Source organism: Fulvia fulva, chromosome 5 (assembly GCF_020509005.1).
Source record: "Fulvia fulva chromosome 5, complete sequence".
NCBI lineage: Eukaryota > Fungi > Ascomycota > Dothideomycetes > Mycosphaerellales > Mycosphaerellaceae > Fulvia > Fulvia fulva.
The window spans coordinates 4,022,869-4,048,246 of NC_063016.1; the positions used below are offsets into that span (position 1 = coordinate 4,022,869).

At 50.3% G+C, this 25,378-nt stretch overlaps 7 protein-coding genes across 7 annotated transcripts; 5 read left to right on the forward strand and 2 right to left on the reverse strand.

The window, feature by feature from the left end:
• Nucleotides 1-4,396: 4,396 nt before the first annotated feature.
• On the forward strand, nt 4,397-4,992 carry CLAFUR5_06234 (uncharacterized protein; the record flags this gene model as incomplete). Its single annotated transcript, XM_047905382.1, has 2 exons — nt 4,397-4,888; nt 4,942-4,992. The coding sequence occupies 2 exons, from the start codon at nt 4,397-4,399 to the stop codon at nt 4,990-4,992; spliced, it is 543 nt and encodes a 180-aa protein (XP_047761773.1).
• Nucleotides 4,993-5,995: 1,003 nt separating this feature from the next.
• CLAFUR5_06235 (uncharacterized protein) lies at nt 5,996-6,727 on the forward strand (the record flags this gene model as incomplete). Its single annotated transcript, XM_047905383.1, has 1 exon — nt 5,996-6,727. The coding sequence occupies one exon, from the start codon at nt 5,996-5,998 to the stop codon at nt 6,725-6,727; it is 732 nt and encodes a 243-aa protein (XP_047761772.1).
• Nucleotides 6,728-6,830: 103 nt separating this feature from the next.
• On the reverse strand, nt 6,831-7,943 carry CLAFUR5_06236 (uncharacterized protein; the record flags this gene model as incomplete). The annotated part of the gene is made up of 1 exon (XM_047905384.1): nt 6,831-7,943. One exon carries the CDS (start codon nt 7,941-7,943, stop codon nt 6,831-6,833), a length of 1,113 nt encoding a protein of 370 aa, XP_047761771.1.
• A 7,988-nt stretch (nt 7,944-15,931) lies between these two features.
• CLAFUR5_06237 (uncharacterized protein) lies at nt 15,932-16,748 on the forward strand (the record flags this gene model as incomplete). Its single annotated transcript, XM_047905385.1, has 2 exons — nt 15,932-15,999; nt 16,145-16,748. 2 exons carry the CDS (start codon nt 15,932-15,934, stop codon nt 16,746-16,748), a joined length of 672 nt encoding a protein of 223 aa, XP_047761770.1.
• Nucleotides 16,749-17,136: 388 nt separating this feature from the next.
• CLAFUR5_06238 (uncharacterized protein) lies at nt 17,137-17,955 on the forward strand (the record flags this gene model as incomplete). Its single annotated transcript, XM_047905386.1, has 2 exons — nt 17,137-17,613; nt 17,767-17,955. The coding sequence occupies 2 exons, from the start codon at nt 17,137-17,139 to the stop codon at nt 17,953-17,955; spliced, it is 666 nt and encodes a 221-aa protein (XP_047761765.1).
• A 1,980-nt stretch (nt 17,956-19,935) lies between these two features.
• CLAFUR5_06239 (Single-stranded TG1-3 DNA-binding protein) lies at nt 19,936-21,187 on the reverse strand (the record flags this gene model as incomplete). Its single annotated transcript, XM_047905387.1, has 3 exons — nt 19,936-20,274; nt 20,329-20,902; nt 20,961-21,187. 3 exons carry the CDS (start codon nt 21,185-21,187, stop codon nt 19,936-19,938), a joined length of 1,140 nt encoding a protein of 379 aa, XP_047762239.1.
• A 695-nt stretch (nt 21,188-21,882) lies between these two features.
• Nucleotides 21,883-24,916, forward strand: CLAFUR5_06240 (NADPH-dependent diflavin oxidoreductase 1; the record flags this gene model as incomplete). The annotated part of the gene is made up of 3 exons (XM_047905388.1): nt 21,883-23,789; nt 24,165-24,208; nt 24,378-24,916. The coding sequence occupies 3 exons, from the start codon at nt 21,883-21,885 to the stop codon at nt 24,914-24,916; spliced, it is 2,490 nt and encodes an 829-aa protein (XP_047761944.1).
• Between the last annotated feature and the right edge of the window lie 462 nt (nt 24,917-25,378).

Sequence of the window (25,378 nt, forward strand, 5' to 3'; positions counted from 1 at the left end):
TAGATTGTACTTTTCTAGGGCAAACCGAGCCCTATACCTCCTAGCCTAGTCCTCGTAGATCTTATGCTTCTCTTCTAGTAGCCTATAGTTCTCCTTAGTCGAGGAAGACTACGCTAGGATATTTATGTCGTCTACGAAGCCGCTCGTAGCGTTGTTCTAGGATTCTAGGGCTAGGAGCAGCGTCGCTATAAAGAAGAGGAACAGAATAGGTACTAGCGGTAAGCCTTACGGGATTCTAGTATAGACTACTTAAAATAGGCTTCTATACTAGCCGACTAGGATCGACGTACTACGGTTTTAGAGGTAGGACCGTACGAAGTTAATAAGCTACTTAGGGAGTTCTTTCGACCTTAGGATATAGAGTAGCCGCGGGTATAACACGTAGTCGAAGGCTCCCGATATGTCTAGGCTAAGTAAGGAAGCCACCTTGTCCCTATTCTTATACTAGATAGCCTTTACCTAAGAGGTGATAAGTTCTATCGCGGATAGCGTCGATTGCTATAGACGCGCACCTATCTAGGTGTCCGGGAGTAGGGAGTGTTCCTCTGCCGCCTCGGAGAGTCTCGTTATAACTAGCTTCTTAAGCGCCTTCCTAAGAGTATTAAGGAGCGCAATTAGGCGGTACGACTTTACCTACGTATAGTCTTCCTTTTACGGCTTACGTAGGACTACTATCGTCGATTATTTAAATACTATCGGGTAGTATCCGGTCTATAGGTAGGCGTTAAAGATTGCTACGACTACTAGGGCTAGTTAATCTCTATACTTCTTTAGTAGCTCGTTTAGGATCCTATCCGGCCCCGGGGCTTTCTTCGCTAGTAACTTCCTAAGTATAGCGGTAACTTCTCCCTCGGATATATTCTATTAGACCGCGATACTAGGGGCTAGGGGAGTAGAGCTATTTATATCGCTTAGATTAGCCTCGACTAGGGGCGGGAAGAACTTACTAGCTAGTAGACGCGCCTTGGCCTCGGGGTCGCTAACCGGGCTACTAGGCGATTGTAGCGCTAGGATAGAGAAGGAGGGGCCCTATATAGGGTCCTATCGGGCCTATTTCGCTAGCTTCTATATCCTCGCTAGCTTATCGGCAATTTCTTCTACTATAGCTCTCTAGCCGACTACTTTCTCCCTCCGTATCGTAGCTTTCTTCTATTAGTATGCCTCCCTATATACGTTCTAGGCCTCCTTACTATAGCTACTCGTCTATACCCGGCGGGCTCTCCTTACTTCTCTTACTACCGTAGTATACTTCGGCGTCTAGTATAGTTTAGACTATGTCGTTAGTTAGGTAAGCGGAACGTAAAGTAAGGTCGCTTTTCCTATTTCGTCTATTAACCCCTAGACTACTTCGTCTATCTCGTCTTTACTATTAGATTGCTACTACGCGATCTAGACTAGCCTCTTAGAGTCATCGAGGTACGCCTAGATATTGGCCTAGTAGGCCTTTCCCTAGTTTAGCTTAGGAGTTCTTACTAGTATATATTATATCTATATCGTAATAGAGGTCCTAACTAGTATATAGTCTAACGACGCCTCGAGTTTATGTTCGATCCTATAGTAGGTTACCGTATAGTAGTAGCTATCTAAGATCTAGGAGAGGTCGATCGTGCCTTAGAGTCCCCCTCTCTTCTAGGTGCCTAGGTCCTTCGGGGTATTAAGGGCAATTACGTTGCTCGCTATTAAGTCGAGTACTTCGTCGGCTATAGGGTGCGGCTATATAAGGCTTTCCTAGGAAGGGTAGTATATATTAAAGTCTCCTACTACGATATAGTAGCCTTGTCTCTTAAGCGTACTATCTAGGTGTCTATAGACCCCTAGGTCGCGGCTAGACCTCGAGGCTAGCGGTTGTATATATAGGTTGTATATCTAGGTGCTACCTACGTAGAGGGAGGTAATATCGCCCCCGCCTTCTTCGTCTACGTAGTATACTACCTCCTAGTCGGATTCTAGTATGTCCTTGCTAATATAGAAGTACGTACGGGGTCTGCCGTCGCCTCGTAGGTATATCGTATAGCCTAGTAACTTATAGGTCGTTAGTCTCTTATAGTACGGGTTAATCTATAGCTCCTAGATTATAAGGACGTAGTAGACGCGCGGGGGCGCCTCGTATAGAAAATAGTTCTAGACTATATCCTTGCTATAGTTAACGTTATACTAGATAATACTAAGCGTATCGAGGCTAGTTATCGGCATCGACAATCATTTCCTCTATATCGTCCTATGTCCTACTACCTAGCGCGTCCTAGTCTACGCGTATCGGTTATATACTAAAGGGGAGCCGGGCCTAGTTAGATTCCCTCGCCGTAACTAGTAGAGTACGTAGCCTCCCGTACGCCCTAGGTTACGTATCCTTTATATTATTCTCGGCCCTAGGGCGCTTATGCCCGACCGCTACTAGCTAGTTCCGGTATAGACTAGCCTTACGGTCGCCGTAGAATCTTAGGGCGACGGTTCTGTTTATAATTGCCTTATTTTTCGCTAGATTCCGCTATAGGCATTCCGCGCTATACGTTAGGTAGTACCCCGGACAGTTCGCGTACCGCCTCGTAGCTAATATATAGTCCCTAGATATATAGTCTCTTATATAGTTCGAGTAGGCCTACTTGTTTATATACGTATAGGTTTAGTGTCTATACTATTAGTATTTAAAGTATTAGAGGACGCGAAAGGATAAGGAGTACTTTTCAACTATCTTAAGGCTATATTACTAGACTAGGCCTTGTTCTATCGCTAGATCCACCGCTTTCGCGTCTTATAGCTATACTATTAGCGCCGAGGCCTTCTTACCTTCTAGCCATTTCCTATAGAGCCAAATCGCCTTCTAGATTAGAGAGTTAAGAGTGACCGGGTTGTCCTCTTAGAGAGTACGTAGGTAACCTTAGTTAGTTAGGTCGAACTCTTTAGGTATGTCGTAGACTAGGATCGTAAATTGCTTCGTTAAGACCTTTGCTAATACCGTAACCTTAGATACCTACTATAGCTATACCTCTAGGTACCTCCTAGTAGTAGTAGAGCTAGTATAGATCTATAGAGTACCGTTAGACTATTAGTTTACTACGACTACCCCTAGTTAATTAATTCGCTAGGCGGGCTCCTTGTTTAATAGCTTCGTAACTTCGGCCTAGTCTTCCTTTACTACAATACGGATCGTAACTATATCGTACGTTAGGCGGGGGCCTAGTATCGAAGCCGCGACTAATACCTAGCTATAGGTGTGTTAATTCCGGGTAGCCTTATTAATCGCCTAAGACGTCGTCCTTATTTCTTATTGCCCTCGGTAATACGATAGTACTAGCGCCGTACGTAGCTAAGTGATTATCACCTATAGAGACCGGTATAGGAGCTAATCGTTAGTTTCTATACTTTTTACGTCCTCTATAAGTTACTACTAGTTGTCTTAGGGGAGCTTCGCCTATAGAGCCGTAGGCGCTAGTAGTACCGTAGCCTAGGCTACTATTACCTAGGAGTTGCCTAATGTAGCTAGGCACCTCCGCGGCGTTTAGAGCTATAGAGCTAAAGAAATAGGGTGAAGAGAACTTTAAGCTATCTAAATTAAATAAGGTAGAACTCCCTTAATTCTAGGGGTAGTAGCCTACTTTATAGATTATTAGAATGGCCTTAATAAGGGCTTTCGAATGTGTCGTGTTTAGCGATAGCGCCGATAGACGTCGTCTAAGAGAAGTTAAGCCTAATAGAAATCCGAGGCTAAGGCCCTTATATAGCGGAAAGTACGAAAGCGTAAGTATATTTAGTCTAGAGGGTCTCTAACCTTCGATAAGGCGTCGTAATTAATACCTCTAGAGGATACTAGGAGGTAGGAAGTGAGTAGAGAGTCGCTAGATAGTGTTCGGCTAGTACTAAGGCTATAACGCTATAAGCGATATAGCGAGTTAGGGTATAATGTACGTACCTATTAAGTAGGCTCGCTAGATAGCGAAGAATCTGAAGAGGAATTGTCCTCCTAGTAACGATTCTATAGGATGTCGTCGTGTTAAGATACCGTCGTAATTAAAGTAGAAGTAGTATAGTTCTTAGTAAAAGTAGCCCGCTCGGTTATATAGCCCGCTCGGTAGTAAAGTACGTTATATAGTTTAAAAGTATATATCTTCCGCTTTATTTTAAGCTATCGTAGGCATATATAGGTAGTGTATATAGTATATTGTAAGGTAGATAAGTTATTTGTAAAGAATTAGTGGAGGTGAAGCTAGTGGAAGTGGACCCTGGCTCGTCTCACCCTTTGTGGAAGTTAGAATATATATTGCACCATCGCCTCCTCTGGTGAGCAAGAACCGTGAGTGTTGTCGCTATAGCCGCTGGACCGACCATATAGAGGCAAGATGGCATCGCTGCACAGTACGTGTCGTTCTCTCGCAATAGACACCATCCACAAGCGACCATGGCCATCATGAACAGAGCACTCCGAGGCTTGGCAAGACAGCCAGTCTCCAGATCGATCGGCAGCATTCGACCCTTTAGCAGCACATTCGCACTACACGACACGATCCCCTTCCACGTTGATGGCCAAGGTACCGGAGTCGCACAGACTGTCGGCGTCAAGGACACAATCCGCACCATCAATACCGACGCATACCCAGCTTTCGGCGGCAAGAACGAATACCCTTCGCCACTGCACTTCAACCTGACCGCACTGTCATCCTGTACGCAAGTCACTGGTTCGATTGTCGCCAAAGATCATGGCATCAACCTGAAGGACTGGAAAGTCAGCGTGACTGGTCAGCTGGACCCCGCTGTCCTCGTTGGGGGCGCCGAGGGAAACGCGAATTGGACTTCCATCAATCTTGATGTCGAAGTCGCGACTGATGCCGATGGAGCGAAGTTCGATAAGTGGACAAGTGAGGTTGAAAGGAGGTGTCCTGTTACGCAGTTGGTGAGTCAAATGCCCAGTCCTCATTTTTGCGGAATGCTGATATCTCCATCCAGTTCAAGCGCAGTGGGGCTGAGTGGACTAGCAAATGGGTCAATAAAGCCTGAAATGGAAGTCTGGAGCGATCTTGCGATATCAGACAGTTGCGCGAGCAAGATCAAAGGCTGGTGACAGAGTCCCTGCCCAGCGCTTCGCCGTGCTCTTGAAGCAAATGCTTCTGCTTGAACCTGCCGGTGCCTGGCTGTGTAGCGGAGAGCTGAGCAACGCGCACGAATATTCTAAAGCGCGTCGTACAGCGTAGGCGATTTCGCATCGCCTTCATAGCAGCTTCCCAAGATCTCGTAGACCGTTCGTAGCGGCAACGAGCTTTGTCACCACCGCTCCTTCACACCGTGACAAGAAGACTTTGTGATATTGCCGTCAGGATGGCGATACCGATGACCGTCCGTATATATTCTTCCAGCGCTCGAGGTTCCATGCTCAACATAAGCTCAATGTTTGGGGGTTCTCAACCCCCAACGGAGGCGCACCGAGCGATGGTGGATTTGTAGCTGTTGAGGAAACCGCGAAGTCGCGCCTCCTGATATTTGTAGGTGTTGAGGATGCTTCGAAGTCGCGCCTCCTTATATGGTCGGTAGGCTTCAATGCAATGTCAACACAATGACAATCCGACATTGCTCGATGGCTGCCTGAACATCATTCTTCTTCTTCATCGTTCAATATTATGCGCCTTCGCTAAAGCCAACCATTCAATTATCGTCTGCAGCCCGCTCCTTCTGATCACCATATTACGCGATGTCGACTACGGATGTCGGGGACATCGGACACGATGAAATGTGCGATCAAGACCATATAACAAGCGACGATGAGCACGATGCACCACGCACAGGACCCCGTGCGCACTTCCGAGCACCCACACCTGTGAGCTCCGGGGCCAGGCACGCTACTCGACAACAGTACCTCGACTCTCGTTCGGAAAGAGGTTTAATACAATATGACAATTGCAGCGAGGCAGCGCTACGCCGCTTCGCAGGACAACGAGGCCTCCTGCCAAGAACTACAATCGTATGTCCACACTTTCGCGATCGTACCAGGAGGGAGCTTGTCGACATGTTGGAAAGGGCAGACGAAGACCCAAGATTCCACTCGTTCTTCCAAGTCCCGCCTGAAGTTCGAAATTTGATATACACAATCCATCTCGACTCCTTACCACAGGACGGAGCGTTATCGAGAACTCCATTCCTCTCTCACGCCTCGCCCCAACTCCGCCGAGAAGTCCTTCCATTATGGTACGGCACCCAGACCCTCGAGATCCCCATGCACATCCAAGCTCGGTACAGCCTTGACCACGAGAGGCACCGCAAAATTGAATACATGCACGACATCAAAGCCTCATCCACAGACCCAGCCAGACCTTACACAATCCTCCACACACTAATCCGCCGCACGGAGGCCTTCCTCACCCACGCCCCCGACTACATTTTCGCCATGCTTAAACATATCCTCATCTCCGTCCAGATCGAGGTCACCTGCTGTCAAGATGAGCCTGGCTGTACTGTGAACGATACATTCTTGCTGGAACTCGAGATTGACTTTGATGGAGAGACGCAGCCGTGGACGACTTGGAGCTCGGGAACGAGCTTCCTTGGAGGGGGGGTTGAGGACAGGCGGGAGGAGGTCAATGATGCGGGTGGGCAGATGATGGATGATATGGAGAGGAATCTTCGGATCTTGATGAGGGAGATTCGTAAAAGGGACGATGATGGCGGGGAGGGCCGAATGAGGTTGAGGAGGCGGGATCTTGAGTGGATGAGGGAGGTTGTGAGATTGGGAGTCTGGTGAAGGGGGTGTGGAGCTGGGAAGAGTGGAGTGTATGGAGAGGACGGGCATCGTCTTGTAGACCTCGTGTGGTCTGTTTGATGCTTCTCCATCACATGTCTTTCCTTTACTCAAAGTCGTCCTCTTCTTGGTCCTCATGCATGAACTTATCATCAATTTCATCATCCATGTCCATAGCATCAGAACCCATTGGTATGGCCGGATCAGTCAGCTGCAGCTCGCCGCGATCATGCTCCGCCATTCTCTGGGTCAAATATGCAGGCTGCGGAGGCGATTCTGTCGGTTCTGTCGGTTTTGTCGTTCTCGGCGGTGATGGGGTCTTTTCGTTGAACTCTTGCTCTTGTTCCACCCGTGCTATCTCCTCATCATTCTCTGTAGCTGACATCTCTTGCTGCTTCCTGCTTGGTTTCCTGTTTCTGTCGGACCGTCTAGTCATAGGCTCGGGTGTTGCCTCTCCAACATCTTCAGACATCACTGTGTCATCCATGGCCGGGGCTTGCTTGACCGGTCTGGCCGGTTTGATCGGTCTAGGCGGTTTGGTCGGTTTGGTCGGTTTAGGCGGTTTGGTCGGTTTGGCCGGTTTGGCCGGTTTGATCGGTTTAGCCGGATGAGCTGGTGCCACCGGTCTAGTCTGATCGACTTGATGGTTTTGCTCGCGCTCCGCCTGGAAACGCGCCTTCACTGCCTCAAAACTCACGCGAGCCGTTTTTGCGCTTCCCATGTTCTCGAGCCAAGTCTCAAAGCTGTTCATCCTGCCTTCCAGACCCTCCACCGCGCGTTTGAGTTTAGTATGTTGTGCGGTGTTGACTCTGTTCGAGAGCGCTTCGTTGATCAGCCTCGTGTGCTCAGCAGCGCGGCCGATATTGCTGTAGATCAGGTCCATGGCAATGTCGCTCGAGGCCAAAGACTCTGGCTCATCCGGCTCACCGCGATCGGAAGGGATCATGTAATCAAATGAATCGTGATAGAGTGCCTCCAGTGCTGCGAGCTTTCTCCTACCGTCACGTTGCATCTGTCCAACAAGTTCTTGGATCTCAATGGTGTTCCACATGGCGTTGGAATGAAGTACCGGGCCGGTATATCCAACGCTGGTCGTTACAGCTTGCGACAACATTTCTGCTTCTCCACTGATGAGGTCGTCGTATGGAGTGGTGTAACTAAGCTGGTAAATGATGCTCTGTAGACCACGCCACTTTGCTAACAGCTCACTCCGATCCATAATGACAAGACGTGAGGAGGACGGCTTTCAGCAGACTGCTGCCACCCAAAAGCACAATATATGTCCTGAATGAGGCCATTGTCTTGTCCGCTAGCTTAGGATATCTTGATCAGAAGGAATAGTAGCACAAACTTGCTACACAAAGCCATGCGACAATGATGAAGGACTTCGTGAGCGTGCTGGAAGGTCCTCCTAGCCTCAATCCATTCTGAAGACTTATGGTATCCTGACCTGCAACAACGACGGCCCCATGTCATGGAGGAAGTTGAAATCCTAGGCTGTCAAAACGTGGTCTCATCGGGGGATTCGACCGGTCTGTCCAAGCCAAAGCAGCAGCATCCCGAATGTCCCGATCATTGCGTACCATTTCGCTGATGGCGGAAAGGCTCCCGTCCGGACTCTGATGGTGACCTGAGCCACGAAGATGGCCCATATAGCATACATTAGTGTGTTGTCGTTGGTCAAAAAGTCTAGTATCGAGCCATGTGACGGCTGGGCAGGCCGATGTGAAGGTGCCTGGTTCATGGCCAAGTGGGTACTTCTCGCGTCGCTGACCACATCAGGCTGTATGGGTACTGTATCTTGGTCGACCCGCACACTATGGCCATCTCAAAATCAACTTGCCGTGGTTGTTCACCAAGTATGCCAGAGCACGGAAGTGATGTTCGTGTCAACTATACTCCAGACCTAGTGGAGGCCATGCAGTGTGTGGAAAGATGGTTCTATTGTGCATGGGAAGTTGATGGTGACGATGAACCTGGAGGGCGGAAGTTGTTTTCACGCCTGCTTACTATTCTAAAATCGTAAATGGGTGAGACAGCTACCGGGGTGCGAGGCGGTGGAATTTCAATTAGAATCTAGGGACTCCTGCGCTAGTCTGAATCTCCCGACGTCTAGAAACTGCCCGTAGTGCTCTACTTTAGAGGATTTACAAACACGCTGCTCGCGTAAGGACGAGGTCATAAGTCTCGCCAGATCTTAAGCACTACAGCTAAGGAACGTATTACGACCGTATTATAGAAGTCTTAGACTCTTCCGACTCGTCCTTACTAGTTTATTAAGCGAAGGGCGCGCGGTAAGGGTTAAAGCGACGTGCGAGCTTACGAGTACTCGAGCGTAGACCCTCTAAGCGCCCCGGAGCGAGAATAACAATTAGACTTTCTAATTAAGCGTAACGACCGACGAGCGGCAGCGAGGAGGGAGTGGAGCTCTACATACGTAGGTGAGGCGTCAGCGAGGGAGTGAAGCTCTATACCAGCCCCGGACGAGCCTTGGCGCCCGCTGTGATTAAGCGTAACGACCGACGAGCGCTAGCCATCCACCGTAGCGACGTGTGAGCTTGCGAACACTCGAGCGTAGGTGGTGGCGTCAGCGAGGAGGGAGTGGAGCTCTATCACCAGCCCTCGACTAGCCTTGGCGCCCGCTCTGGTTGGTCAACTTTCAAGTTTTAGGGTCACGTGACCTACCGCACTGTGCCTTTCGGCGAACTCGCAAACATATACTCGTCGCTGACGCCTATGTTGTCGAGCACTGTACGTCGGGTAGCGGTAGCGTGGATCGCACGCTACTTTGTAGTCTAGAAGGGTTGGTAGAGAGCTCCACTCCGCTACGCTTACCTTTGGAGGTTCACAACCGCTAATAGCACATTTTATTAGTATATAGGTACAGCCCTAGAGGTAAGTCCGGGTGGCCTGTGCTTAGTAAGCGTGGCTTTTAGCATAACAAGCATCGCTGCTAAATTCGAGGCGATCGCTAACTAGTCGAAAAAGGTTTAGAAAAGTCGCAATTAGCTAGGACAGCCCGCTAGCTCCGGATCGGTAAATCTTGCTCCGTGTACGTAAAGCAGCAACAACGCCCTTTGCTCATCTTATAAGAAGGCTCTACCGGCTTTTAACGGTATCATTTTAGTTATAAGAGCAGTTTAGATCTCGAAATTCTACCCCTATCGCTGTCTTACCTATTTACGAGGTAAGAATAATAGATAGATAGATTTGTCATTCCCCTATTCTAGGACCCTATCCGGCCTATATAGGTATATATCTATTGTTATATACAAAGGGAAACCCGAATAGGTAAAAACCCTTCCCGCCCCCGACTACTCCTTATCTAGATTAGCTTTCCCTCTAAACGTACGTAGTCTATATTACTACCCCGTTAGCCCCCGCTCCTAGCCGGTCTCGTCGCGCTACGTCGTATCCTCTCTTCCTATACTACTCCTACTAGGCGGTACTGTTCTAGCTAGCCCTTCTCTAGTATCTAGTTCGTAATACGCCGTAGGTCCTTAGCGTTATTAAGAAGTATCCTAATCGTCCGGTTCCTCGCCTTTACTATCTACTCCCCCCTTCCTAGCGACTACCTCGGATAGACGAGGAGTACGTACCGTACGTTCTAGGAGCGATAGCCGTAGGGGTAGCTAGTATTCGTGTATCCTAGAACCTTCCTCTATAATAGGTACCCCTAGAGGCCGATATGTTTGCTTCGTAGTTAGGTTACTATACTACTCTATACCCTCGTAAGGCGGTAGTAGATAAGCTTCGGGGGGTACTTAACCGCGGATTTCGTAGCTAACTATTCCTTAGGTTGTCCCGCTAGCTAAGGGCGTCTACTATACCCTATAACCTAGTTGTTCTACCTCTCTTTCTATAGTTACTCTATAAACGATTTCTTACCTTCCTATTATATTACTAGCTATTCGTCCCTTACCCGGTAGTTCGGCTCGTTTCCGGGTCGAATGCCCTTATACGCTAGTACTAATTCGTAGGCCCTTACGACTATACTAGCGATGACCTTCTATACTAGGTACTATACCGACTTGCCTAAGTAGGAGGTCCGTAGTCCCTAGATATATAGGTCGATCGGCGGTATAGCGGTCTCGTACTTAAGTATCCTCGTTAGTATCGACTTATATGCCCCGGTAACCTTCCTTAGGCATTAGTTTTAGATCCTCGCTAGCGGCGCGACGAGTCCCTTCGATAGGTAGGCCCTCTCGCCTAAGGACTACACTTGGCTACTATAGGTAAGGACTAGCCGTATAATAGCCGTATATAGAAGTCGTAACTACCGAAAGTCCGCCCCCTATATAGACGTAGTAAGCCTCTAGTATAATGCTATATTCTGTTTAGCTTTCCGTAATATTGCCTATACGTACTTCCTCTACCGTAGCGCCGGGTCTACCTATAGTCCGAGGATCCTAAGCTAATTTGCCGGGTTAGTCGTATACCCCTATATCTAGATAGAAGCTTATATATTATAGAACCGTAGCCGGCGCGTAAAGTATATTAGATTGTACTTTTCTAGGGCAAACCGAGCCCTATACCTCCTAGCCTAGTCCTCGTAGATCTTATACTTCTCTTCTAGTAGCCTATAGTTCTCCTTAGTCGAGGAAGACTACGCTAGGATATTTATGTCGTCTACGAAGCCGCTCGTAGCGGTGTTCTAGGATTCTAGGGCTAGGAGTAGCGTCGCTATAAAGAAGAGGAACAGAATAGGTACTAGCGTTAAGCCTTACGGGATTCTAGTATAGACTACTTAAAATAGGCTTCTATACTAGCCGACTAGGATCGACGTACTACGGTTTTAGAGGTAGGACCGTACGAAGTTAATAAGCTACTTAGGGAGTTCTTTCGACCTTAGGATATAGAGTAGCCGCGGGTATAACACGTAGTCGAAGGCTCCCGATATGTCTAGGCTAAGTAAGGAAGCCACCTTGTCCCTATTCTTATACTAGATAGCCTTTACCTAAGAGGTGATAAGTTCTATCGCGGATAGCGTCGATTGCTATAGACGCGCACCTATCTAGGTGTCCGGGAGTAGGGAGTGTTCCTCTGCCGCCTCGGAGAGTCTCGTTATAACTAGCTTCTTAAGCGCCTTCCTAAGAGTATTAAGGAGCGCAATTAGGCGGTACGACTTTACCTACGTATAGTCTTCCTTTTACGGCTTACGTAGGACTACTATCGTCGATTATTTAAATACTATCGGGTAGTATCCGGTCTATAGGTAGGCGTTAAAGATCGCTACGACTACTAGGGCTAGTTAATCTCTATACTTCTTTAGTAGCTCGTTTAGGATCCTATCCGGCCCCGGGGCTTTCTTCGCTAGTAACTTCCTAAGTATAGCGGTAACTTCTCCCTCGGATATATTCTATTAGACCGCGATACTAGGGGCTAGGGGAGTAGAGCTATTTATATCGCTTAGATTAGCCTCGACTAGGGGCGGGAAGAACTTACTAGCTAGTAGACGCGCCTTGGCCTCGGGGTCGCTAACCGGGCTACTAGGCGATTGTAGCGCTAGGATAGAGAAGGAGGGGCCCTATATAGGGTCCTATCGGGCCCATTTCGCTAGCTTCTACATCTTCGCTAGCTTGTCGGCGATTTCTTCTACTATAGCCCTCTAGCCGACTGCTTTCTCCCTCCGTATTATAGCTTCCTTCTATTAGTATGCCTCCCTATATACGTTCTAGGCCTCCTCGCTATAGCTACTCGTCTATACCCGGCGGGCTCTCCTTGCTTCTCTTACTACCGTAGTACACTCCGGCGTCTAGTATAGTTTAGACTATGTCGTTAGTTAGGTAAGCGGAACGTGAAGTAAGGTCGCTTTTCTTATTTCGTCTATTAACCCCTAGACTACTTCGTCTATCTCGTCTTTACTATTAGATTGCTACTACGCGATCTAGACTAGCCTCTTAGAGTCATCGAGGTACGCCTAGATATTGGCCTAGTAGGCCTTTCCCTAGTTTAGCTTAGGGGTTCTCGCTAGTATACGTTATATCTATATCGTAATAGAGGTCCTAACTAGTATATAGTCTAACGACGCCTCGAGTTTATATTCGATCCTATAGTAGGTTACCGTATAGTAGTAGCTATCTAAGATCTAGGAGAGGTCGATCGTGCCTTAGAGTCCCTCTCTCTTCTAGGTGCCTAGGTCCTTCGGGGTATTAAGGGCAATTACGTTGCTCGCTATCAAGTCGAGTACTTCGTCGGCTATAGGGTGCGGCTATATAAGGCTTTCCTAGGAAGGGTAGTATATATTAAAGTCTCCTACTACGATATAGTAGCCTTGTCTCTTAAGCGTACTGTCTAGGTGTCTATAGACCCTAAGGTCGCGGCTAGACCTCGAGGCTAGCGGTTGTATATATATATTGTATATCTAAGTACTACCTACGTAGAGGGAGGTAATATCTCCCCCGTCTTCTTCGTCTACGTAGTATACTACCTCCTAGTCGGATTCTAGTATATCCTTACTAATATAGAAGCACGTACGGGGTCTACCGTCGCCTCGTAGGCATATCGTGCAGCCTAGTAACTTGTAGGTCGTTAGTCTCTTATAGTACGGGTTAATCTATAGCTCCTAGATTATAAGGACGTAGTAGACGCGCGGGTCCGCCTCGTATAGGAAATAGTTCTAGACTATATCCTTGCTATAGTTGACGTTATACTAGATAATGCTAAGCGTATCGAGGCTAGTTATCGGCATCGATAATCATTTCCTCTATATCGTCCTATGTCCTACTGCCCTATACGTCCTAGTCTACGCCTATCGGCTATATACTAAAGGGGAGCCGGGCCTAGTTAGATTCCCTCGCCGTAGCTAGTAGAGCACGTAGCCTCTCGTACGCCCTAGGCTACGTATCCTTTATATCGTTCTCGGCCCTAGGGCGCTTATACCCGACCGCTACTAGCTAGTTCCGGTATAGACTAGCCTTACCGTCGCCGTAGAATCTTAGGGCGACGGTTCTGTTTATAATTGCCTTATTTTTCGCTAGTTTCCGCTATAGACATTCCGCGCTATACGTTAGGTAGTACCCCGGACAGTTCGCGTACCGCCTCGTAGCTAATATATAGTCCCTAGATATATAGTCTCTTATATAGTTCGAGTAGGCCTACTTGTTTATATACGTATAGGTTTAGTGTCTATACTATTAGTATTTAAAGCATTAGAGGACACGAAAGGATAAGGAGTACTTTTCTACTATCTTGAGGCTATATTGCTAGACTAGGCCTTGTTCTATCGCTAGATCCGCCGCTTTTGCGTCTTATAGCTATACTATTAGCGCCGAGGCCTTCTTACCTTCTAGCCATTTCCTATAGAGCTAAGTCGCCTTCTAGATTAGAGAGTTAAGAGTGACCGGGTTGTCCTCTTAGAGAGTGCGTAGGTAACCCTAGTTAGTTAGGTCAAACTCCTTAGGTATATCGTAGACTAGGATCGTAAATTGTTTCGTTAAGACCTTTGCTAATACCGTAACCTTAGATACCTACTATAGCTATGCCTCTAGGTGCCTCCTAGTAGTAGTAGAGCTAGTATAGATCTATAGAGTGCCGTTGGACTATTAGTTCACTACGACTACCCCTAGTTAGTTAATTCGTTAGGCGAGCTCCTTGTTCGATAGCTTCGTAACTTCGGCCTAGTCTTCCTTTACTATAATGCGGATCGTAACTATATCGTACGTTAGGCGGGGGCCTAGTATCGATACCGCAACCGATGCCTAGCTATAGGGGTGTTGATTCCGGGTAGCCTTGCTAATCGCCTAGGACGTCGTCCTTATTTCTTGTTACCCTCGGTAATACGATAGTATAAGCGCCGTACGTAGCTAAGTAATCATTACCTATAGAGACCGGTAAGGGAGCTGATCGTTAGTTTCTATGCTTTTTGCGTCCTCTATAAGTTGCTGCCAGTTGTCTTGGGGGGGCTTCGCCTGTAGGGCCGTAGGCGCCGTTAGTGCCGTAGCCTGGGCTGCCATTGCCTAGGAGTTGCCTAATGTAGCTAGGCACCTCCGCGGCGTTTGGAGCTGAAGAAACAGGGTGAAGAGAGCTTCAAGCTGTCCAGATTGAATGAGGTAGAACTCCCTCAGTCCTAGGGGCAGTGGCCTGCTTTGTATATCGTTCAGGTAAGAATAATACGCGGCGACTCACACTACGAGCACATTTCACCATGGACAGATATGCTCCTCCATAGCTACAATACGGGGCCATCTCCTCTTCGCTTGCATGAAAGCTTCGGGAGACTTGGAGGGAGTACCTGAACGTTGGGCAGCACGATATCGAACAGCTTCAAGGGGAAGGAGCATGGACAACGGACACCTGCGAGTGCATCACCAGCGTTCGGTCGTAAAATTCCTCGCCGAGGCAGGCGCCAATGGTTCATGAGCACTGCCGCAAGATGAGGCTGCCTGCAGTCTGCGATGCTGAAAGAGCAAGTGTACAACGGACTCTTCTGGAGTATTGCAAGTGTCTGAGGCAGCATGTGATGGACTACACCTTCTCGGTCCTTCGCACACTCCAGCACGTCTGCTCAGAGCTCGTCACAGCTCTTCCATCGAATGTAGACTATCATCAATGCTGTGGACACGATCAGTATGACCTCCCGACATGCAGCTCACAATATTGATCAGTATGGCATCAGTGCTGGCACTCGTCACTGCAGCACCGCAAGATAATGGCGTGAAAAGCAGGTCAGACTCACCCATCTGGGGCGCAGCTTCAGTGTTGCTTCCTAGCTACTTCTCAACTATAGCTTCCCGTGGCATGCGTGATTGTGACAAACATGGATCGGTGAAGGTAAGAAGCAGGGCTGGGTGATCTTGGCATTCTCAACATCTGCAGGAAGGAGGCATCTTGCGACAGTCCTTGCCCTGATCAGAACATGTTTTTTGTAGCTGCTGTGCGGCAGAGCGTATTGGCGGCAACAAAGTCTGTCACCACCAGTGAAGCTCAAGTCCGGCAGCATATCCTTTAGAGCATCAGGACGGAAGTCTTTCAGCCGCATGACCTTCCACTACGTATCAGCCCCAAGGTCAATCACAAGTTATCGTACGCATCTGGAAAGTCCGACTCATCGCCCCGGATATGGATGTCTGGATCCCCCCGGCCCAACGATGTTTTAAGGATGGTGTAGTCATCTCTTTGACTCTTGGGCTTCTGGGTCATCTGGATGCGACTTTACGAACATGGACGTCGATCTCTACTGCAACAGCAACAACAACCAGGACGAAGATGCCAGGCTATCTCAATAAAAGGCATGTAGGCCCAGACAACAGGGTGGTCTCGTACCGATTCTTCAGGTACGTTTCGAGAATTCAAAGGCCCGTGACAGTGGACTTTACAAGGGCATAGTGTCGGACGTGACCAGCCGTAACGCGAAGCAATAACCACACTGGCGTGCATGCAGTGACCAAATACTACAGCTCAATACTTACTCTGGGACAGGCATTTCGCCGATTTCCTAGCCCATATACGCCAGCATTTCTACCCCCTTTCCATCGCAGAAGACGATTTGAACTACTCCCTCAGACATCAGCAGTACTGCCTGTGCAAGCTTCTGGGACAGTGGTGCGATGACTTTCAATATCTTGCAGAAGAATGTCTCAAGGCAGAAAGGGGGACACCTTCTCCATCGTTAGACGACTTCAGGCTGGATCGACACATGAGGAAGAAGGTCTTAGGTGGCGACGGATCTCGCCAGATCAGTCCATATCTTCAGTGTGAATTCATCTGGTATACCTTTTCGGCGAAGCTAACACTGGGGAGCCACCGCTTTGCTCCGGGAGTCATATGGCAGGTTGCCCTGGAGAGCTTGCAACGAGAAGTACCTACTCTGAGGGAGACTGTGGCAAAGTGGAACTTCGTCAGTAGGTACAGGAGGCTGAAGAACACTCTCTGGCTGCATGATGCCTTTAGACGGAAATCGGATCGTATGAGGTCCGTTCGAGAAGGCAGGACACTGGAGAAGGTGGTATACGGCAGAGCAAGGAGAGACAGTGTGATTGGCAACGAGCGGTCGCTAGACGTATGCACGATCTTGGAAGGGTAATGCATGAATGGAATATCCATTCGTTCATAGTGGTCAGCGCGCATAGCCTTAGGTGCTTACTCACTTTGAGTTATTCAGGGAGCCAGTAGTATTCTGGGCATTGCTGATTTGTTCCAAGCCACGAATCTGCTCGCCGCTTCCGCCCATGTTCGATGCAGAACAACATCGTGCGATACTCCTGCTCGCTTTACGACTTGACCTCAGGAATCGGTCACGCTGCAAGATCATGATCGCGTGCAGTCGAGAAATATTGGAGCACGTGAGATAGCTTGGCATTGATGCTCAGCGACAAATCTTCACACCAGGACAGACCCGCGCCAAGCCCTATCGCTGCAGACCTCTATTTGGCACAGCGTGGCCATTCGTACCGAGACCTCTGCACACGACCATGGTATACGACTCGCCCAAGAAATGGCCGGCTCCGGACAATCGATTGATCTCATACCGGTTCTTCCTGCACTTCGCAGACTTCATAGACTACATCAGAGAAGGCGTCAAAGCAGCATATCCCGACGACACGGCCTATCCTTGGGTCACCATACGCACCGATCCTTGGTGGGAAGATACCCTCAAAAGGCTCGCCTGGCTATTTGGCGAGCTTGCGAGGGCATGCGCGCTCTCGCCAAAAGCAAGCAAAGATCTCAGCATCAGGTGGATTATCTTCAAATCTCCTTCGCTGGGATCTTCGCTGGGGTACAAAGCCCTCGGAGGCGATGGATCGCTCCAAGTCACCAAGATCTTGGATTGTGGGATGGTTATGGAAGCCTTCATGACCAGGACCTTGCTTAGTAAGAGGCCGATTGCACAGGGCTTGATTCGCGGTTGTGTTCTTGAGAGACTGCGGCTCGAGGTAGCACCGCTCCAGGTACGTTTCTGAAGGATACCAGGCATCGAGCAGTGGCTTGGACTATGGTGGACCGTGCTAGACATGCGCTCCACAGCGTGCTCAATGTAAACCGTAGTCAGACACTGCATGCCACGTGGTTGTGGATTATGGCTAACACTCTTCTGTTTGTAGGAGGTACTTTACAGGCTGTGGTTCGTACGCAGCCGGCCGAAGCGCGCCATGTGCTGTCTGGACGCCAATCTGTTGGAAGGAACCCGTGAGCAACTGTCACGGGAGAACGTCTGCGGAAATGTATCAGGGATCATGACATGCACATCAGTCGATGGGAGCTACTTTGGTCCTTGGGAAGAACTAGAGTAGACAGCGCTCTGGGCTTCGAGCAGTGCGACTTGTCCGAACCTGACTATGGGTCTGACGATGACCTTACACCGAGCGAGGATTCTTGATAAAAGATGTGGCCGCCGCACTCCACCGTTTGTAGCGGTTTCCGCCAGCGGAGAGTGCGCTAAGCACCTTCGACCTGGGTGATCTCAGTGGAGCAAGACGCGCGCTCCGCTGCGGTCTCTCGGCGGTTACTGCGCTGCAGTGTCTCCGCCTCCAGGATCAAGATCCAGTGGAGTCTTTCCAACAGCGGCCGACTGTCCTGTCGAGAGCCCCTGGCGTGCTTCGACGGACACCATGAGCGAGGCTTCTGCTCGACCAAATCAGTGCGCGAGGGCCTTATGAGGACGACGATGATAGGCCGGGAGAAAGCGCATTGCGGCATTCAAATCAGACCCCCTGAACACCGTCTTGATCCAAGATACAGATCAGCATCTCAGCCTGCCACCAAATTCTCCATGCGCACATGAAGCGCGGCTCATCTCCGGCACCACCTCTTTGCATCAATATAAGCCGCTAAGAACAATTTGCTTGCACCAATCAAGAAACCAGATCTCGACGTAAAGCTGACCCGCAGAAAACGTGCTGCGCAAACAAAAAGTTGCTGGTCTGCAGTAGGACTCGGTTCAATCCCCCGTGGATGCGAACTGTAAAAATCAGAGAGTAAATTGCCAGAGAATCCTTGACACAGTGCATTACTCAGGAGGGTGTTGAGATTGACGACGTTTCTTGTCCCTGCTATCTTGTTACAAGGTAGTAGGTCTTCTTTTGCACTTTTTGCAGGTGGTGGAGGTGGACGTGGGCAGAATGTGTTTTGATGTCGGCAGCCAGCAGCGGTGGTGATGGTGTGGTCACTCTGGCATGCTGTCGCGTTAGCATACGTCCCTCCAGACCGCATCATAAAAGTAAGACTGGTGTAACGACCATATCAGACAAACCATGTATCTTTATGCAACACCGTGCCGCAGCACTCAGTGCCGAGTGAAGTTTTGCTCATCAAAGGGTGATCGAAGGGTTTAGGCGTTTGATGCTACTCACACATGACCATTCTACTGCCGACAGGCGTGGAAAAGTGCTCCTGCACATATCCCACACCTCGTACCGAGTGCTCGACAAGGGCTCGCCAAAGCCAATAGTGGCACAGTAGCGTAGCACATCCCGCCATTGACTATGCTACGCTACCAGCTCATTTGCCTTCAGAACATCCTATGTGACTGCATATTCCGCGTCCTCTCCGCGTCCTTGTGCTCATGTGATCCCGTCCAGAACGTGATCAAGGTGGTCTGTGACAGTGCACCATCTTTAGGCCGGCTGCGATGGAGGAGTACATGAGTACTGATAATAGGCCATGTTCTTCTAGTGATGTTGTTGCAGCGATGAGCGATGAAGCTTCCCAAGAAGAAGATTCGTGTCTCAACTTCCGCCAAGTTGATCGACATTCTCCTCAATACCCCATCCTGGCATTGAAGCATGAACCCCACCTTCTTTCACCCAGCCTCTCACGTGAGGGGAATGTAATGTCACAGCACGTCCTTCACACCACGCGACATCTGCAATGCACCAGCGCACTAGCGGCTCTAAGCCAAGTCGTTGTCATGAGCATGGCTCAGGAAACGGTCCCCAGAGCTCGTGTCATCAACCAGCCAAGTCATATCTGGAGGGTTCATGCTGGTGAAACGTCCAGGTCGCCACATTTCACTCAAATTCTTTTGTTCGGATCTAAAACTACATCGAATACAGCTATCGTGCAGAATGGAAGGATACCCCAATGGCAACATCACATAGATCTGTTGTCATTGAAGTCGTGTCTACGTACCATACGTGCCTCGCGACGCAACCCAGTCGCTTGCTCACTGCAGTGTGATGCCCATGCCGGATAAGCCAACTATTTGTGTGTGCGCAAGCTCTGGATTGCTAAAGGTTGAGGTGGTATGGCATCGCGGGTTGTGTTTGTCAAATTTATGCGGTGGCAGTGTTGACGTTGGCGGAGCCCTCAGCAGTGGATGGCTGAGCATCGGTCTCGGCGGCACCCTCAATTGGAGCATTTGGGTCCTCGTCCTCCTTGCCTGGGCTATCGATCGCGACCTTAACGGCGATCTCGCGGCCCTCAATCTCCTTGCCGTTCATATCGTTGCATGCCTTCTGTTGCAGCTCTTCACTAGCGAGCGTAACGAAGCCGAAGCCACGACCCTTGCGAGGCTCGTTGCGTGCCTGAAGCTTGCGAACCATGAACTTGGGGATGGGTCGGAGGGCAATCTTGGCGGAGGTTGGGGAGTAGTCGGCGAAGATCTCGAGAAGCTAGCGATTGGTCAGTGGGTTGTAAGGACGACATATATGAAGGCATTGACTTACGCGCTCCTCACGAAGGTCGTAAGGCAGGTTAGCGACCATGATCTTCGTCTTGCTGGCAACACCGTCTTCTGGTGGTCCGCGCTGCTTGCGTGGCTCGCGTGCATCAGTCTTTCCGCCCTTTTTTGCATTGAGGGTAAGAGCATCCTCGGCGCCGTTCTCAGTGGTAAGCGCCTCGTTGGTGGTGGCGGTGAGCGGGTTCACCTGTCCTGGAACATTGGTAGGTCCGGTGGTGCCGTTGGCGTTCTGTCCCTCTTCGCCGTTCTCGCCGTCCTTCTTGCCACGGCCACCGCGAGCGGCACGGCCTCCACGTCCACGGCCGCGGCCACGTCCACGGGTCGATGAGCGGCGACGCTGTTGACCCTCGCCGGCCTCGGCATTCTCGTTGTTGGCGGGTGCGGCGGAGCCAGCTGGCTCAGGCTTGCGGGCGAGCTGAACGGAGACCTTACGGTCCAGGATGGTCTTGCCGTTCAGGTCGTTGATGGCACGCTCAGCCTCAGACGGCGTCGATACGTCAACAAAGGCGTAGCCGACTGGGCGAGTGGTGCGCGGGTTGGTGGGGATTGACGTAGTTTCGCTGTTGTCGTGTGTTAGTGCGTACTCTTGCTCTTTCTGCCATTTAAGGTTGTACGTACACAAGGTACTCCTTGAAGAATTCCTTCAACTCTCCCTCGGTGGTCGCGTACGCGAGGTTTCCGATGTACAGTCTCCTGCCCTCGGCGGCACTGGCGATGACGGCCTCGTTCTGCGAGGCGTTGATGGGCTTGTCGCCGCCAGCGCCGACAGAAGCGCCTTCAGCAGTGGCGCTTGGCTCGTTGAGGGTGGTGTTTGCCATTTGGGCGGTAGCAGCTTCGACGCTCATGGTTGCGGTGGTTGATGACACGAAGTGTACTGTGGAGGGGTCTGGGTGGGTGGAGTACTTCGGTTGGTGAAGTACTTCGTGTGTGGATTGAGGACCGCCGGTTGTGGTGGAAACAGAAGATTGACAAGCTGCTCACATGTGCATGTCAGTCATGTGCGCCGGCGGATGTGAGAGGGTCATATCGCGTGGCAGCTGGGAGTGCTGCAGGGGGAGACTCACGGAGAGCTGGATCTGGCTAGCTACGTGGCCGGTGGGTTGTGATGGATTGTGGTGTTTGGGTGAACGATGACTTGACTGTGTTGTTGATCGGGAGAAGGCCGCAAAAGGGAGAAGCTGGAGGTAGGCGTCGCCAAAATCCCGTCGACGCCAAGCATTCCTGCCTCCATTCGCCTCACCTCCTGCCCCTGCATTACACGCATTACACCTCCTCTTGGCTCTTGCCACACGGTCAACACAGCATGTGCAGCTGAGGCAGCTGAGGCAGTTGCCATCGACACCGCTCGGTCTCAATGCAGCTGTCGCCGCCCATCGCGCCCGATATCCTCAATGGCAAGGGAAGGCCACCTGCAGCCATCGGCGAGTTCGGAGGTGACGACTGACGCACGGTATGCCGACATCTCATGATGCCTCGAAACTTGTCTACATATTTCTTCATCTCACATCTCTCATGTTTCCATGTCTGATTCCTCTCCAGCATGGCTCCCCTTCTGCCTTCACGCACTGCTCTAGTCCTCTACGGATCTGAGACGGGCAACGCTCAAGATGTAGCAGAAGAAGTAGGCTGCATGGCCGAAAGACTACGCTTCGATACCACGGTACTCGATCTGGACTCGGTGCAGCTGAAGGATATCACCAAGCCGACTGTTGTGATCTTTGCACTCTCCACCACGGGACAAGGTGAGATGCCGCAAAACGCACGTGCATTCTGGCAGAAGCTGTTGAGTAGCGCTTTGACGCCTGGCATCATGCGTAAGGTGCACTTTACTTCATTTGGTCTTGGAGACAGCTCTTACGCGCAGTACAATGTGGCGCATCGTATGCTTCATGGCCGTCTGGTGCAGCTCGGGGCCAAGCCTTTTTGCGAGCGTGGCGAAGGTAACGAGCAGCATCCCGAAGGGCACAGTGCTGGCTTCAGGGAATGGATTGTGACACTACGGTCCACCGTATTAGACTGTTTCCCTCTCCCGGATGGGACCGAACCAGTACCTGATGATGTGTTCATCGAGCCGAAGTGGAAGCTAGATCTTGAGCTGGAGGCGAATGGCAATGGAACGGAGTCAGGCAGCGGTACCGGCGATGACTCCAACGAACTACCGTCTACACAGCTCCTGCCTGTTCGTGACGCACATACTACAAGTATAGAGCGCAACGAACGCATCACCGCGAAGGATCACTTCCAGGACGTGAGGCTGCTAGATCTGCGAGTACAAGAAGCGGTGTCCTATGGCCCAGGTGCTGTAGCAGTGGTGTACCCAAAGAACTTCCCATGCGATGTCAACTCCTTCATTGATCTTATGGGATGGCAGAACGTCGCAGATAAGCCACTGAGGCTAGTGACCAGCGACTCAAGAGCAGGCGAAGCGACATCGACACCATCGCCACTCCGATATCTAGACCTCTCCAGCAGTTCATTGACCATCAGATGGCTTCTCGAGAATGTACTCGACATCATGTCGATACCTCGAAGATCTTTTTTTGCTGGCTTGGCACATCTCGTGGGCGAAGATGACGAAGATGAGGCTTATCAACGAGAACGGCTCCTGGAGTTGGCCAATCCTGAACTTATCGATGAGCTGTGGGACTACACCACTCGCCCAAAGCGCACAATCCTCGAGGCAATGACGGACTTTACGCTGGTCAAGATTCCATGGCAGTACGCATTGTCAATACTGCCGATCATGCGTGGACGACAGTTCAGCATCGCCAGTGGTGGTGACCTTATACGAGACGATGAAGGCCGAACACGAATCCAACTACTGATAGCTATCGTGGATCCACCGAGTCCCATCATCAAGTATCGAAGGCGATATGGCGTCTGCACAAGATATGTTACTGCACTCGAAGCCAAGCAACAGATTAAGATCGGAATTCACTCGGGGTATCTTGATGTGCAGCCGAGTGAGCTTCAGTCACCTGTGGTGATGGTGGGACCTGGTACCGGGCTTGCGCCAATGCGGTCCATGGCACATCAACGGCTTGCATGGGCGCGTGACGACAGCAAGCGATCGGCTCATTCCCTTGATGGCGACATGCTCTTCTTCGGTTGCAGGAGTGAGAACGCCGATTACTTCTTCCGCGACGAATGGGATCGATTTGCCACCAACGACGGCTTAGCAGTATGTACTGCATTCTCTCGAGACAAGGACAAGCCGAAGGAGTATGTGCAAGATCAGATTCGAGTCAATGGAAAGGCTGTTTGTGATGCGCTTGTGCGGAAGAATGGCAAGGTGTATGTTTGTGGTTCTTCTGGGAATATGCCGAAGGGTGTGAGGCAAGCACTTTTGGATGTCTTGGTTGAGCATAAAGATGGCATGAGCATGGAGGAGGCGGAAACGTATCTGGACCTCATGGAGAAGAATGGGAGGTACAAGCAGGAGACTTGGTAGCTATGCTCTTCGGCACACGGCCGATGTGATGGGAAAAGAATGGTACAGTCGTGCTTGGTGAAATACCGACGTGTCAAGCCGAATGAATGCAGCGCGGTCACAATAGGCGACAACAATTATGGACCCACAGTGCCTCACGGCGCATCACTTTCCGTACAGCACCCTCACTTCTGCGACAACTCGCCAACCCTCCAACAACCTTGAACCACTCTACAACCACCACATACATCACTCTGCACCACAACGACCACCACTACAGAGATGACTACCGACATTGACACCCTCCCAAGCACCCAGGACATCACCCACAATGTGTAAGTCGTTCTGTCAACTCACATGCGATATGAACAACCACTTACGTATGACCACAGCGACGACCACTATGGCTTGACTGTGCGCATCAGCATCGGCAAAGGTGCGAACGCCAAGGTTTTCGACGTCCATCGCGGTGTGCTGCAGTTCTATCCTGGGTACTTCCGCACAGCGATCAAGAATATTGACGATGGCAAATTCTCCGAAGGCGTCAACGGCACGTGCACAAGCGTCAACAGATAGCACCAGGACTCAGCTAACGACATCATCAGATGTGATCACGCTCCCGGAGGACGACCAGACGGCATTCACCCTCTTCAGACGCTGGCTATATGCACCAGGACGTCGTATGACTGCGCCAGCAGCGATCCTGCGGCATGAGTACAAGAACTTCGACTACGACACATTAGCCAAATTATGGTGCTTCGCCGCACTGCGTATCATCCCAATGCTTCAAAACCGAGCCATCGACCTCATCATTGCAAAAATGGCAGCGGGCGACAAGATGTCGACCTCAACCCTTCGTCACGTCTCCACCGAATCGAGTAACGACTCTCCATTGCGGAAGCTTGTTGTCTTCTACAATGCTCACCACCAATGCTTCGAGATGAGCGATGACATGAAGAAGGATGAGCTCAGCAGTGACGGATGGTTTGGCAAGTTCAGCACCGAGACCATGCTTGAGCGTGCCACGGGCCTGCCAGTCGATACTACCTCGTACCGCAACCAGGCCGCCACCTGGTTCAGGTGTACCTACCATGTTCACGAGAGGGGTGCCAAGTGTGGCTCGATGGGCTGGAACCAGTCTTGAGCTCATACACATACTTGGCCCATACAAAGTGTGCCGACTCACAAGTCGTATCACACAGCTGTTACTCTTGGACTGAGGACCCCGAGGAGGCTGACAACTTCTGGTAGTTCAGATGGCAAGTACTCGACTACCATAGGACTCTGACCAGCATGCGGAATCAAGGCGAACAAAATAAAGGAGGTGGATGCGGAATATGTGCAAGGGCCGGTAGTCCTCATCAATCAAAGTCTTGCGGGTTTGGCACGCTGAAAGTCACGAAGGACATAGTCAGGTGTGTATCGCAGACCCTATACCTTACCGGTCGAAGCATTTAAAGTAGCTGCTCAGCCGCGGGATAACATCGTGCACTACCACACCTTTACAATCGGACGAATCACTTCTTAGCAGACCGGCCACAATGCCGCAACAGAGGAGGAGAAGGTCGCGGTGGCGGTCAACACTACTTGTGCTATGGTAAATGTT